The 13342-nt window shown below is 36.0% G+C and overlaps 2 protein-coding genes across 4 annotated transcripts; one reads left to right on the forward strand and one right to left on the reverse strand.

Annotated features, from left to right (window-relative positions):
- Window positions 1-1011: 1011 nt before the first annotated feature.
- On the reverse strand, window positions 1012-4687 carry LOC144082173 (eukaryotic translation initiation factor 4E-binding protein 3-like). Its single transcript, XM_077609096.1, has 3 exons — window positions 4353-4687; window positions 2155-2331; window positions 1012-1581 (listed from the first exon to the last, which is right to left on the reverse strand). The coding sequence occupies exons 1-3, from the start codon at window positions 4477-4479 to the stop codon at window positions 1553-1555; spliced, it is 333 nt and encodes a 110-aa protein (XP_077465222.1). The 5' UTR covers window positions 4480-4687; the 3' UTR covers window positions 1012-1552.
- Window positions 3092-12965, forward strand: LOC144082170 (palmitoyltransferase ZDHHC2-like). Of its 3 annotated transcripts, none has more exons than XM_077609091.1 (14): window positions 3092-3175; window positions 7381-7407; window positions 7823-7917; window positions 8386-8506; window positions 8739-8808; window positions 8910-8942; window positions 9407-9527; window positions 9619-9657; window positions 9797-9929; window positions 10981-11107; window positions 11250-11342; window positions 11664-11776; window positions 11866-11928; window positions 12021-12965. In XM_077609091.1, exons 1-13 carry the CDS (start codon window positions 3127-3129, stop codon window positions 11904-11906), a joined length of 1062 nt encoding a protein of 353 aa, XP_077465217.1. In that variant the 5' UTR covers window positions 3092-3126; the 3' UTR covers window positions 11907-11928; window positions 12021-12965. The 3 variants fall into 3 exon arrangements, with proteins under 3 accessions (XP_077465217.1, XP_077465215.1, XP_077465216.1); XM_077609089.1 differs by lacking the exon at window positions 3092-3175 and adding an exon at window positions 5568-5755; XM_077609090.1 differs by lacking the exons at window positions 3092-3175; window positions 9619-9657 and adding an exon at window positions 5568-5755.
- The last annotated feature ends 377 nt before the right edge of the window (window positions 12966-13342 follow it).

Consider the following 13342-nt stretch of genomic DNA (forward strand, 5'->3'; position numbering starts at 1 on the left):
CAAAGCAAAAACAACTGTATTTCCACTCACCTTTCAACCACCAAATTAGTACCAAGGCTTTTAATATCAATTCTATAAAGTGTGTCATTAAAATACTATTATTTTCGGGATACGATCCTTCTACTATAGTCAGTTACTATACCAGCCTGAGGGATCAGGTATCAATACCACCAGTGAAGAAAATAATGAAATAAACACTTAAGCCAGTTATGTAATTATTTACCTTGCTCAGCAGAAAGCCTACAAATAAATACTGTAGATGATTTTCCAGAACACAAAGTAGCGTTCATCCTTTTCGCTCCATTAAACTCAACCTACACGTCGGAATTTAATAAAACCTTTTTGAATGAGCTAGCAAAACCTGTTATGAATATGCATTAAATTGCCTAAACAAACAAAACAAAAAGAAACGACTCCCATTTTCTTATTTTTGCGACAATGTTTCGTAACGATCAATTAGATAGTCAACTTTAAGCTGTGGGGTTCTTTTTTTTTGAAGGTAAATGATGTAAAAGACAAAATGCGTATAGAGAATAATAAAACTATTGAGAAGTTTGTAGATTGTGTTCTTGTAAAACATCGAAAACTTGTTCCTGACCACAATCATTGAAGGTCATTATTTATAGATTTCAAGCCAACCGAGATATTATGGGGGATAATGTACATTGGAAGACAATCTGTTATGGACTGCACACAGGTTATCTTCAGGTCCGTGGGGCAGAAAAACATGTCACGAGCCCCGATTATGGAAGTTGGACTGGAGTGTTAGATCAGCACTGTGGGCAAACTAAATACGTGATATGCACATGTGATTTTGCAACTTCGGGATCAAATTCCAGGCTCCAAAATGACAACCCTCACCCCATAGATTCTTATCAAGAACCACCCCCAGAAATTGGTAATAGGAAGGATTAGCCTGGGTATGTTCCAAATCTACACTAGCTAGAACATCATCAAGATGAGAATTTATAGTTAAGTAAATCAACACATAAAAAAATAATGCAACAACCGCAGGCATATTGACAGCCTTTATTTATTCCTTTATGTATTATTTACATTTAAGCCCTCCTGTGAAAACAAGGGGCACATTTTAGCAGAGCATGACCCCTTAAATAAAGTAGACACTTAGTGGCAAATTCAGTGTCATACATAAGAGAAACTTTATGAAAAAAAACTTAAAAGGCTGCCTTGACATCCATTTTTATGTCAATTATCATGTCATTTGTATCTGCTAACTTAAAAAAACAAGACAGTACATCGTAGTATATACAAAAGATATAAAAAGTTAAATCAAAGTACTCTTTTCCAATCCTGTTGTTTCTCATGTGAGCAAGCAACAAATCCAGTACTATGTCTTTACTATACATTTGTACTTTTCTATCCTCCATTCTTTTTGGTTCCAAAAAAACCTTTGTTTAAAATAAAAGTTTGGGAAAAAAGAACAAAAAGAGAAAGAAAAGAAGAAAGGAAGCTTATAGGCAACGCTTTTTGGTCAGTACTGACCATGGAGGTGTTTTACTTGAAGACTCTCCATAGGAGGCCAAATATAAGCTTAGATGTCCATCTCAAACTGGTGATCATCTGTTCCAAATGGCAGAAAAGAAAGATCAGAGTTCATTACATTTACAAGAACACGAAAGAGAACTACATGCTAACAGAAGCAATGCGCAAAACAAACTGCATCCATTATCAATTACATTACCATTGAGACGACAAAAGAAAAAGAGATTCAAAATAATGTATACACAACTCAAGTAATTGCAATTTAAAGCACCAATGCACAAATTGGACTTCACTTTACCCAATACAGTTTGAAACATTTATGTTCAAAGACTGTAGCCTACACTCATGACATTTTTGGTATGTAGTCTAAATATTTGTAGACAACCCATGCTGTATGTTCACAAGGTCATTGCTTACGTTAATGTGGAATTTGTTAGTCTCTGTCTTCTCGGATTTAAGTGTAATCTTGGTGTAACAACGCAGCATAAAACTCGAAGTTGAAATATTTATCTGGAAACCCTAAACGGATACTATGTTGTGCTCATCAATATTTTGATCCTAGTTGCAGTACTATTTTTGGTCACTGCTGTCACATATCGCTTCTTTAACACTTATTCGTCGCAGGGGTATTTTGGCGTGCCAAAGATTTACCTGTTATGTCCTTTTCTTCCTCTTCGACCTCCTCTTTGACGTCCTGCAGTTTGCTTCCAGGGTGTGTAGCAGGGCACGTCACACCGGGTATTTGAGGAAGACAGCATGGGGGGGTGCGTGCAATAGGGGAGTTTCTGCAATCCAAGAGAAATTTCCTGTCATAGATGATGCGGGTACCTGTGTTGAGAGAGAAATTGGTTTAGGAGATATTTAGATTTGGTGCACCGTGGAATTGCAATCCACAAAGTCTTCTCACAATTCAGGTCCAAACTCCTGCTCATATTTTAGAAATGAGTTCAAGAAAATGAAGATTTTTCACTCTTAAAGTCTAAAATACAGTTAAATATTATAAAACTTGCCGCATTGCCCTGGGGATATAAACAGTATAAGTAGTTGAACATTATTACAGTTGTTCTTGTTTTAAGTGACGTTCATTGTGTATAATGTGGCTGTTATAAATGTGTCTTGATTTGAGTTTTAAGCCTTCATAATTGCAACTGAATTCCAAAGATTGGCCTTCTTCAAGATGTATTGTTAATTTGCTTTTCATTTACAAAGTTGCACTTCAATTATCTTTTCGAAATGGACGTGCTGAGATGGTATTGCTTGAGAAAGAAAGAAATCCATGTGATGAAACTCTGCTGGAGAAACAAAACAAACACCCTCTCCCTCCCATAAAAAGACACATTGTTGTAGAGGCGCAAACGTGTGTATGCACATGCAAGTATGAGAGTGCAGAGAGGCGGGGTTAAGGGGGGGGCGTGCAATGATTTCTAGGAAATGAGAGTACATCACATTCCCTTTGCAAAAGCCACTTGGAGATTGAAGCCACATGGCCCTTGGCTCAGTTATAACATTTCTATGAAAGAGAACATACCTTGATCAAGTATGCATTTGTTTTTGTTGTTGTTGTTGTTGTTGTTGTTTTTTAATCGACATCATTGATCGTATATTAAAAGCTGTTTACCAGTCATGTTTTCACTCTACCAAGATTTGGCGTTCAGCCACATTCCGCAACAAGGTGAGCTATAAAATGTTGTTATGATTGGCCATGACATGTCAAAGGAGGGGTGATCTGCTCCTCGTGTTCGTCATTGGAGTTTGACCTATTGTATACATCTGATGAGCCTCTCCGTTTGAGGGTAAAGGGTAAAAACATGTTATGCAATGATTGCATTCTGACCAGTGTGTCCACAAAAAAAGGAAAGGGAAAAATGTGGGGTGGTAGAATTGATAAATGGGGTGACAAAAAAAATGCACATTGTAATCTTTCAATCTTTACAACAGTTTCTGCTTGCCTGTACTGTAGGACTCCCCAATACCAACTGGACACTTGAGAGAAATTTATTTTAAACATTTGTCATAAAAATGAATAGATCATAATGTCACTTTTATGCGTGCATCCAATAGCTTCACTGTGCTGGCAGCAAATTATACACACCCACTTGAAGAACCATATCCATGTGGGAGAAACCATGTTTACAACTGCTAAAAGTAAATTGGCTGCTTTGCACAACATTGGGGGTGGGGTGATTGATGTAACTAAGACACGTGTTTATTTGTTTTTAAATCTAAGACAACAATCCAATATTGGACAAATTCAGATATGGAATACTTTTACTCTGAGGAAGATTCGAAAACTTTTAAAATAAAAAAAGACTAGTAACACATTTCTTATTTTTGCAAAGTATCCAAATGAATATTATTGAAGACAATATCCAATGACCTAGAATTTTGAAAATATTTGTTGGATATTAATATGATAGTTTTGAAATTGTTTTAATCATGAACCACCGTATTATAGAAGCCACGGCAATTTAACATGGATATTATAAAAAAATAAACCAAATAAATAAAAGACATATAAGTCTTATAAAAAAAAACATACAATTAAAAAATATATATATTATATATACATAATATATATATATAATATATATATATAATATAAATATATATATAAACAAATAAAATACAATTAAAAATTATATATATATATATATATATATATATATATATATATATATATATATATATATACATATCTAATATAAATTTTAATTGTATTTTATTTGTTTTTTATAAGACGCGCTGAATCTAAACTTGAGATTAGCTTTTTGCGACTCTACTAACGCAACTCCACAGTACATTCCGTTCCATCAACAGAATGCAACATTATTCGGGATAACATTTCTTACCACCGGGAGTAGTGGAGTAGAGGGTCCCCCCGGGTGTCTGGCTGTAACAGTCAGGAAGTTGAGACCAGTCTTTCAGGGTGAGCACCCTGGTGGGAATCGGGCAACTCTTCACTTGTTTTGTCGACATGTTGGAGCAGCCAGGAGATGATCGCTTTGTTTTTTAAACCCTCTAAATGCTCAGTCCTGAGGCAAGCACTCTAGGTCTTCGCGAGTTTGTTTCCCACCCAAAGTCTGTAACCAAACTTAATTTTACTTGGGGTCGCGTTGTGCCCAGCTGTCAAGTATCGCCATGTGCTGTAGTGGAAGCAAGTCACTCGTGATGTTTTTGTGCTACGCTTTATGAGGCATGTGGGGCCAAACTGAGGAAGGGTTCGAATGTTTTTGCCTTCAGGGCAGCCCTCTGGGGCGGAAACACTTGAGTAAACGAAAACATAGTACGTACGTAGTACTGTATATACGAATCTAAATGGCTATTATATTTGAATTTTGTCATGTAAAGATTGAAGAAGTGGTTGTATCCCCTGGGTTCGGTCCTAGGTGCGGATTCGATTCCTACTCGGTGACCATGGATTGTGACTGAATGGTTGTCTGTTTATGTGTGCCCTAAGACAGACTGGCGACCAGTTTAGAGTGTATTTTAATTTGGATATATTTTCATATCTAATAAATAATTTCACTTGACTAATGGCTCCGCAACTAAAATGACCGTTGCACAATTCCAATGCAATACTCATTTAGACCTCATGGTGGCAGCGCCGATGGCTTTCAAAATTCAAATAAACCTTGAAAGGAATCCCCGCAAATTGTATTTAACAGAATCATATTGCCTTTACATTTTTTTTCTTCAATTTATAACTGTCTCCATGAAATGCCACGCAGCATGACTCACATAAATGGGCGTGTCTACTTCTCACATTTCCACGCTGGAGGATGAACCCACTGAACCCATCTGGCTAAGGTGGAAAAAAGGTGCCAACCTTGCAGCATCCTGCGGCCGTCATGGCAACGCGCAAGGGGGCGGTGAGGGCGCGATGGATGTCGGTGGGCGGGGCTACTGATCTGTTGTAGTGTGTAGTGTCTGAGCATGCTGCAGCATCACATGGTGGAGGGATTTGGGGGATTGATAAAGCTGATCGCATCCGAAGAGACGATGCAGTGACAGTCCTTAGGGGCACAGACAGAGACGCGTGCTTATTGGCAAATAAACACACACACGCACACACGCACACACACACACACGCGTGAACCCACACTGGATATGATCCGCTCCTAGACTATGGCTCCGTCAGGTTCGTGTAATGTCAAACGGGGCTGCAAGAGAGTTCTCTACTGGATCCCGGTCCTATTCATCGCACTCATAGTGGCTTGGTCATATTTCGCCTACGTTGTGCAGCTTTGTTTAGGTAAGAAATGCCTATTTGCTCTCGGATGTGTATGAAGGTGAGTGAGAGAGGGAGAGAGTGCGTTTGTTTGAGAGCTTGATATTTATTTATATTAATGAACAATGAGGGAGTTTCCTTCATTTGGCCAAGATGATATTGTCTTGAATTATTGGGGATTAAATGAGTACAAATTCACATGTGGTCATGACAGCTCAGCCACCATTTTGAAATACATAATTTATTTTGCCAGAGTTGTATAGATCTCATATATATATATATATATATATATATATATATATATATATATATATATATATATATATATATATATATATATATATAATCTTGTACTCATTAGAATTCTCATTATTAAAATAGACATGAACATGACAATAGGTGTTACAATGTTATATAAATAAATAAATATATATATGTATATTATATATATATATATATATATATATATATATATATATATATATATATATATATATATATATAATATACATATATATATTTATTTATTTATATAACATTGTAACACCTATTGTCATGTTCATGTCTATTTTAATAATGAGAATTCTAATGAGTACAAGATTATATATATATATATATATATATATAATATATATATATATATATATAAACAATACATATAAATAATACATATATACATATATAATATGTATATTATATATATATATATATATATATATATATATATATATATATATATATATATATATATATAATATACATATATATATTTATTTATTTATATAACATTGTAACACCTATTGTCATGTTCATGTCTATTTTAATAATGAGAATTCTAATGAGTACAAGATTCTGCATTGGCAAAAATGTCTCGTTTGTACTCTTCCAGCCCTCAGAACATTAATTAATAGAGTGTACACAAATAATTTCTAAATTCTAAAACAGTTGACCTGCAAAGTTAGTACTAATAGCAAACCTCCCTTTAAAAAATATGTCAATGAGGGTTGGAAGCAAAGTAACACTCTTGCACTCTTCTACACTGGCCCAGACAAGGGGATTTAGAGTCCTGGAATTACTTTCTTCAGTTTGAAGATGGCTTGTTTCAAGTGTTAGTCATGAGAGAGGGTGACATTGTTTATAAAGTAATGTTTTCCATAACTGTGATGGATTCAGTCACATGGGACAGACTAATAAAAACATGAGGATCGGACAGTAGGTTGCATGTGCTTTGCAGACAGACACTGAGACAGTTGTGTGGATCTAGCGTCAGCTGACACTTTCGTTCAGCAGCTCAGTTAATCCCATTGTCGGGTTTATATAATTCACCTCAAGCAATCTGCGGTTGACCCATTTTTTTTAAGCAACCAACATCTGCTTTTGAACAGACACTCACACCATCTATTTATTTGCAAGAGGTGGCAATTGTTAAAAATATGTACTACATCCTCTTGATAAACATACGAGTGTAATTCATCATTACATGTACAAAATGAAACTGACTTTTTTTATAAGTATAATGTGTAGAAGAAAGTTAAGATGTTTGAAGCCACAAGCCTATACTGTGGAGGGTATACTTTATAGGACATGATCTCAAATAAGACTTTTGTTTCAGAATATTATTACATGTGTTTACCTTTTTCATTTTGCAGTTTCAATTGAAGACACCTGGGAAAAGGGTACGTTTTTCATCAAATGTCTAAAATCAAGAGGAATTATTTAATCTCTAAGTGTTAGATGTCTAGTTTAGATCCCTCTCTCAAAACATTTTAGTAGTCTTTCTTATCTTTATCCTGACATACTTTTCATGACCTCACATGCATGGTTAATGTGAATGAAATTCCACACTGTTGGATGATGTTTTCTGAAGCTATGGAAGTTAATTATAACATTTCAGGAAGATAACATTTATCAGGAAAAAAAATTACAATTGCGATTCAAACACATATAATTTCCCATACTGCTATATTTCATTACTAAGTCAACTGCAACACTCCCATAACATTTGCTTCAAATGGCTGAAAAAACTCACTTTCTGCAACCAGTCCAGTAGGTAGGCAGTTGATCACTTGTGCTTTTATTTTCTCTTGTCAGCTATTTATTTAATGGTGTACCATGTCATCTTCATCATGTTTATCTGGGCTTACTGGCAAACAATTTTCACCAAGCCCATGAACCCTCTTCGGGAGGTAAGTGAGATGATACAGCTTTCTTGACACTTTGAGTCGAGGCGTTGTGGGTAGTGCAAAAAACTGCCTCACGGTGTGCTAAAATCCTGCACTTTTGAATGCCGATCGGTGCATTTTGAGCCTGAGCTCTTAGAGTAACCACATAACTTACATTTGGCTATAGTATGACAAAAAAGCAATGTGATTGGCTAGCTGAGTCAGGGTGACCCATGCCTAGTGCCCGTAGTTAGCTGAGTTATGCTCCAGCACCCCCCGTGCCCCCGGTGAGATTAATCGGTTAAGAACATTAATGGAATGAATAACTGAAAAAGGACAAAACAATTGAGTCTCTCTTATTTACTGGGTATTGCTTTAATATGCAAAGCTATAAAATGTTTGCACCAGCGTTTACAAATCTCTAGAGAAATATGAAAAAGCATTGCCAAGACAGCTTTGCTTTGTATTTTCTTTGCACGCTGTTCTACAAAGTTTTGCCTGTCCTACTCGGACAAGGAGCTACTGGAGCGTGAAGACCGGGGTGAATCTCAGCAAGAGATCCTGAGAAGAATCGCTAAGGAGCTGCCTATCTACACACGCACCAACTCTGGTGGTGAGTCAAGTCCAGTCTGGTTGTTTTTATGGAAAATAAATGTTGGTCAGGCAGAATTTGCAGCATAAGAATGTATGGACGGGAAAAGGATGTCAAATTAAAACTGATCCACTAAGAGGCAGCAATCTTATGAGCCAAGTTCATAAGCATTCATTTAAGGAATTAATTGAATTGAAAGTGCTTGCTGGGCATGGCTGACGTTGGTTTGATTAAATCGTCTATGTCTCCTCAGCAATCCGTTTTTGTGATCGTTGCCAGCTGCTGAAGCCTGATCGATGTCACCATTGTTCTGTTTGTGATAAGTATGGCTTTCTTTCTGCAAGAAAAAAAAAACTGGACTCTGATATAGTGACTGACAGAATGAAATTCAATAATGTGTGTGTTTGACCACTCTGTGTTTCAGATGCATCCTGAAGATGGATCACCACTGTCCCTGGTATGTTTTGTAGATGTAGGAAGGTCTGTTGAAATAACTAAATTGTAGATTCTAAAGCTTTTTCAATCTTTCATGCAAAATAGTGTTAGTTTAATTATTATTAAATTATATATATAATCTTTTTCAAATAGGTTTGTGACTTTACATACTCTGATTTCACAGGCATTATAAATTCATAGAAGTAATAAAGAAGCAAAGAATGGCATAAACTGTTAGGTTTCTAATTAAAATCAATCTTTTATCAACATTATCATGGCAAGGCACTAATAAAATCACAATTGATTTTATTTTATGAGAATATTAACCAACATATTTTTGTCATTTTGAATAAGCAAAACCTAAAGCTTACTAAATATTGTCAGTTCTTTACATCTTCAAGCTAGATTGATAGGCATACATGGTGTGATATTTACAGGCGAAAAGGTATTTGTCTAACATTATTTCCTTTTTTTTTATTCCCTTAGGGTTAACAACTGTGTGGGATTCTCTAATTATAAATCATTCATGCTGTTTTTGGCATATTCGCTGCTATATTGCCTTTTTATAACTGCTACAGACCTACAATACTTTATTAAATTTTGGATGGTAAGTACATGCCATTTATTTTATGGAAGAATTTTGCAGTAGTTATATGATATTAGCCTAGTGATAACAAATATGTACATTTTTCCGCAAGGCTGGGGGTAAAGCCCATTTTCGACTGAAAGAATACCTGGTAAATGGTTGAAACATTTCATAGAAAATGTTAGAAAATAATTTTAGCTATCCTACCTAATATTAGATGACCACCCCTGCCTGCTTGTAGTCCACTGTTTTATCATGTATCTGTGTATTTGTAATGCTATTCTCCACAGAATGGCTTTCCAGACTCTCAGGCCAAATTCCACATTCTGTTCCTCTTCTTTTCGGCCTCCATGTTTTCAGTCAGCCTCTCCTCTCTTTTCATCTATCACTGCTGGCTTGTTTTCAAGAACAGATCTACTCTCGGTGGGTGTTGTCCATATTGTGTCTGTTTGCTTCTTCATTGTGGATCTGATGAATCTGCTCATCAGTGCACTTGTTTAATGAACCTCTGTGGTTATTAGTCATGCTTGTATGTGTGCAGGGAGCAGTGGGTTATGTAATTTTAAAACCAGATGAAAATGCTCTGAAGTGTAAAACATGACAGGCATCCCTACACTGTAGTTAGAGAATGCACACCTGCCCTGACACCATTCTGTTATTCCCATTAATATACCGTATTTTTCTGACTATTTGCACTAGCCATAAAATGCACATAATGCACAATAAAAGGGAATTTAAAATATAAGTTGCGCTGGAGTATACGTTATAGTACAACATTATGCATTAGAGCAGGGGTGTCAAACCCAGTTTGGTTGGCGGGCCACATTCATGGTGACCAGATCTCATGTGGGCCGGACCATTTTAGATATAATATTTAGATTTTTTTAAATACATTGATTAAAAGAACTGGATTAAAAACCCTGAATATTCAGTTTTTTATAGATCTAAAACAATGTTTATTTTAGCTTTTTTTATATATTTTTAGATTTTACAAAATGATTTTTGAACTAAAAACACAGAAAAAAATGATTAAAAATTTTACTATTATTGATTTAAAAGGGGAAAAATCAGGAAATTTAATATACATCTATACTCTTCATTTTAATTTGATCATAAAACAGAAAGTCGGCACTCATGATTTACTTTCCCGGGCCACACAAAATGATGCGGCCGGCCGGCCAGATTTGGCCCCCGGGCCGCCACTTTGACACATGTGCATTAGAGTAATGGGAAAATAGGGAACAACAGACAAAGTAAGCCTCTGTTAATGTTAGCTATAATGTAACAGTTTTTTTTTGACAACTGTAGCCAAAATACACTGAATGATAGGATTGTTGATGGTCAGAGTGAAAAAAAAATAAAAGATATAAGTTGCAGGCCCAGCCAAACTATGAAAATAAGTGTGACTTATGGTCCAGAAAAGACGTTGCATCTCTCTTTCATCAAACCTTCTTCTCCTTGGTTGTCTTTTTAGAGGCTGTTCGCGCGCCAGTGTTTCGCCACGGAACTGACAAGAATGGATTCAGTCTGGGCTCCAGTAAAAATCTTCGTCAAGTCTTTGGCGATGAATTTAAATACTGGCCTTTTCCAATTTTCTCCAGGTAAGGTCATTGGATACAAATGAAAAAAATATTAGCGCAAAGACCTTAATTGTTTAAGATATCTTACTTCTTTAACTTTAAAGTTAGGAAATGTAGACCATTGGGCAGACATGTTAACATGTTTATCTTCTCAACATTCCAGTTTAGGGGATGGTTGCTCATTCCCAACATGCCTGGTGAATACTGACCCAGAGCAACCCTCCTCTCCTAATAGCTACAACCCTGGACAAAAAAGGTTTGTTCACAATGTTCTGGCAATAATAATGCAACGGTATGTTGATGGAAAATTCATAATTCATAAGGAGGTAATCTCCATATAATAGTATATGTAATAGTTTAAATTTTCCTTCATCACATTTTCTAATTATCTTGAAGCTTGGGTGACTACATGATCAGAGATTTGAAACCATGGCTACAAACAGCAATATAACTTTTATTTTTAATATGAGGTAACATGCCTCAAATATAATTAATTCATGATTTAAAGAAAAGAACAAGAGAGGCCTTATTTAAGTGGATTAGTGTGTTGCTCCTAATGTATATTTTTACTTTCCAGCAATGCAGACGGATGCCACTTTTCCTTCAAGCCGATGAGGGAGAGTCAAAGTCGATTGCTCAGCAGTACCGCCTCATGGATTGAAAGTGAAATTGCGGCAGACGACAAGAACGGTATGCTTTTCTCTTTGTAACAATGCTTTCAAATGAGCATTTTTTCAGACATCATATGATCATTTTTATTCCTCTGTTTATTTGTTTAGGTGCCCATAACCCACTGATGACCTCAGAAAATGAGGGATAGGGACACAGACAATTCCAGACGTGTAAGTTTAATACTACTGCATCTGATTAAAATTTATAAAAACATTAGGTAACCCCCCTCCCTTTTTTATTTATTTTTCTTCGAATTGAACAGGTCAATGCTGCTTCCTGCTATGTGGGATGTATCACGATGGTGACATCACTTGCATAGTATATTTACAAGTGTTAATGTCTATCAGCATGTATGCTGCTGTTTGAAAAGTTATGGACTTTCATAGTAAAGTGTAATCATTCTCAATTTGTATTCCAATGATCTTGATTTCCTTTTGATGATTGTGAGAAAGCACAGAGAGATGGCAGGAATGTACTGTAGAGTTGCCTATCCCCTTGTTCTTTGCAGTGAGACATGGTTATGATGAATACAGTATGCCAAATATGTTTGCCAAATGTTTGCACATCAGAAAATTGTGTACCCTGAGGGGTGGCAGCAGGAATGAAAACCTTTGCATGTGATGAAATGAACTGTATGTTTTTTCTGGTTATGTGTACTACCGGAAACACAAAAAATGCAGTATATTAGTGACTGTAATATAAAATTAAGGGCTATTCAGTTTTTGTGAAATATGGATGTGAGAGTGAGTCCCTGAATTGGGTGGCCAGCCAATCGCAGTGCACAAGGAGAAAGACAACCATACATGCTCACACCCATACCTAGGGGCAATTAAGAGTGTTCAACCAGCCTACCCTGCATGTTTTTGGGACGTGGGAGGAAACCGGAGTACCTGGAGAAAACCCACATAAGCCTGGGGAGAACATTCAAACTCCACACAGTGAGGACCGTCTTGCAATCAAATATTCGACCCAGGGACTGTGAGGCTGATGCGCTATTCATTCACTAGGTTAAAATATATATTAAATGATTTCATAACAGCCCAGCACAGTGAAATGGGAGGCTATAATAGCTTGGTTTTGATGCTTGGCTGCAAATGACTGTTTATAACTGTATGTACTATACATTGTTGTTACTTCTTTACAAATTGAGACCGTTCGGTTGTTTCCCACTATGGGTGTGTCTCAATAAAGTGGAATATTATGGAAATGTTTAACCAAGAACTGTATTTTAATACAAGATGTGACTCAATATGGTAGACTGTGGATTCACTACACACAAGAATGAAGTATTTTTATATAATCATATAGATTTTGCATTTTATCATAATCAAAATGCTAACTCGGGTTTAAGTGGTCACACAACACAGATGAATCGTGGCAAATGCAGAAATTGGGTAGGCATTGGCAAAAGATTTTTATTTAATTAAAAAAATATCTATAACACTCACAAAGAGGTTTGGCTTTCAGCTGAAATTTCTATAGGAAGCCAAACTGAATGAAACCTGGCAATCTTAGTTTGACATTCTCAAAACTACTGAATAGTTACTGTATTTTTATTTCCTGCTATATTCTTATTTATTGACA

This window comes from Stigmatopora argus, chromosome 9 (genome assembly GCF_051989625.1).
Source record: "Stigmatopora argus isolate UIUO_Sarg chromosome 9, RoL_Sarg_1.0, whole genome shotgun sequence".
Classification (NCBI taxonomy): domain Eukaryota; kingdom Metazoa; phylum Chordata; class Actinopteri; order Syngnathiformes; family Syngnathidae; genus Stigmatopora; species Stigmatopora argus.

Coding starts and splice junctions, on each gene's coding strand:
- LOC144082170 (XM_077609089.1), top strand. CDS start 5,629: ATGGCTCCGTCAGGTTCGTGTAATGTCAAACGGGGCTGCAAGAGAGTT. Junction 9,528..9,618: donor ACTTTATTAAATTTTGGATG/GTAAGTACATGC, acceptor TTTTTCCGCAAG/GCTGGGGGTAAAGCCCATTT. Junction 9,930..10,980: donor CAAGAACAGATCTACTCTCG/GTGGGTGTTGTC, acceptor TTGTCTTTTTAG/AGGCTGTTCGCGCGCCAGTG.
- LOC144082173 (XM_077609096.1), bottom strand. CDS start 4,479: ATGTCGACAAAACAAGTGAAGAGTTGCCCGATTCCCACCAGGGTGCTC. Junction 2,332..4,352: donor CTACTCCACTACTCCCGGTG/GTAAGAAATGTT, acceptor CTCTCAACACAG/GTACCCGCATCATCTATGAC. Junction 1,582..2,154: donor GGAAGAAAAGGACATAACAG/GTAAATCTTTGG, acceptor CATTTGGAACAG/ATGATCACCAGTTTGAGATG.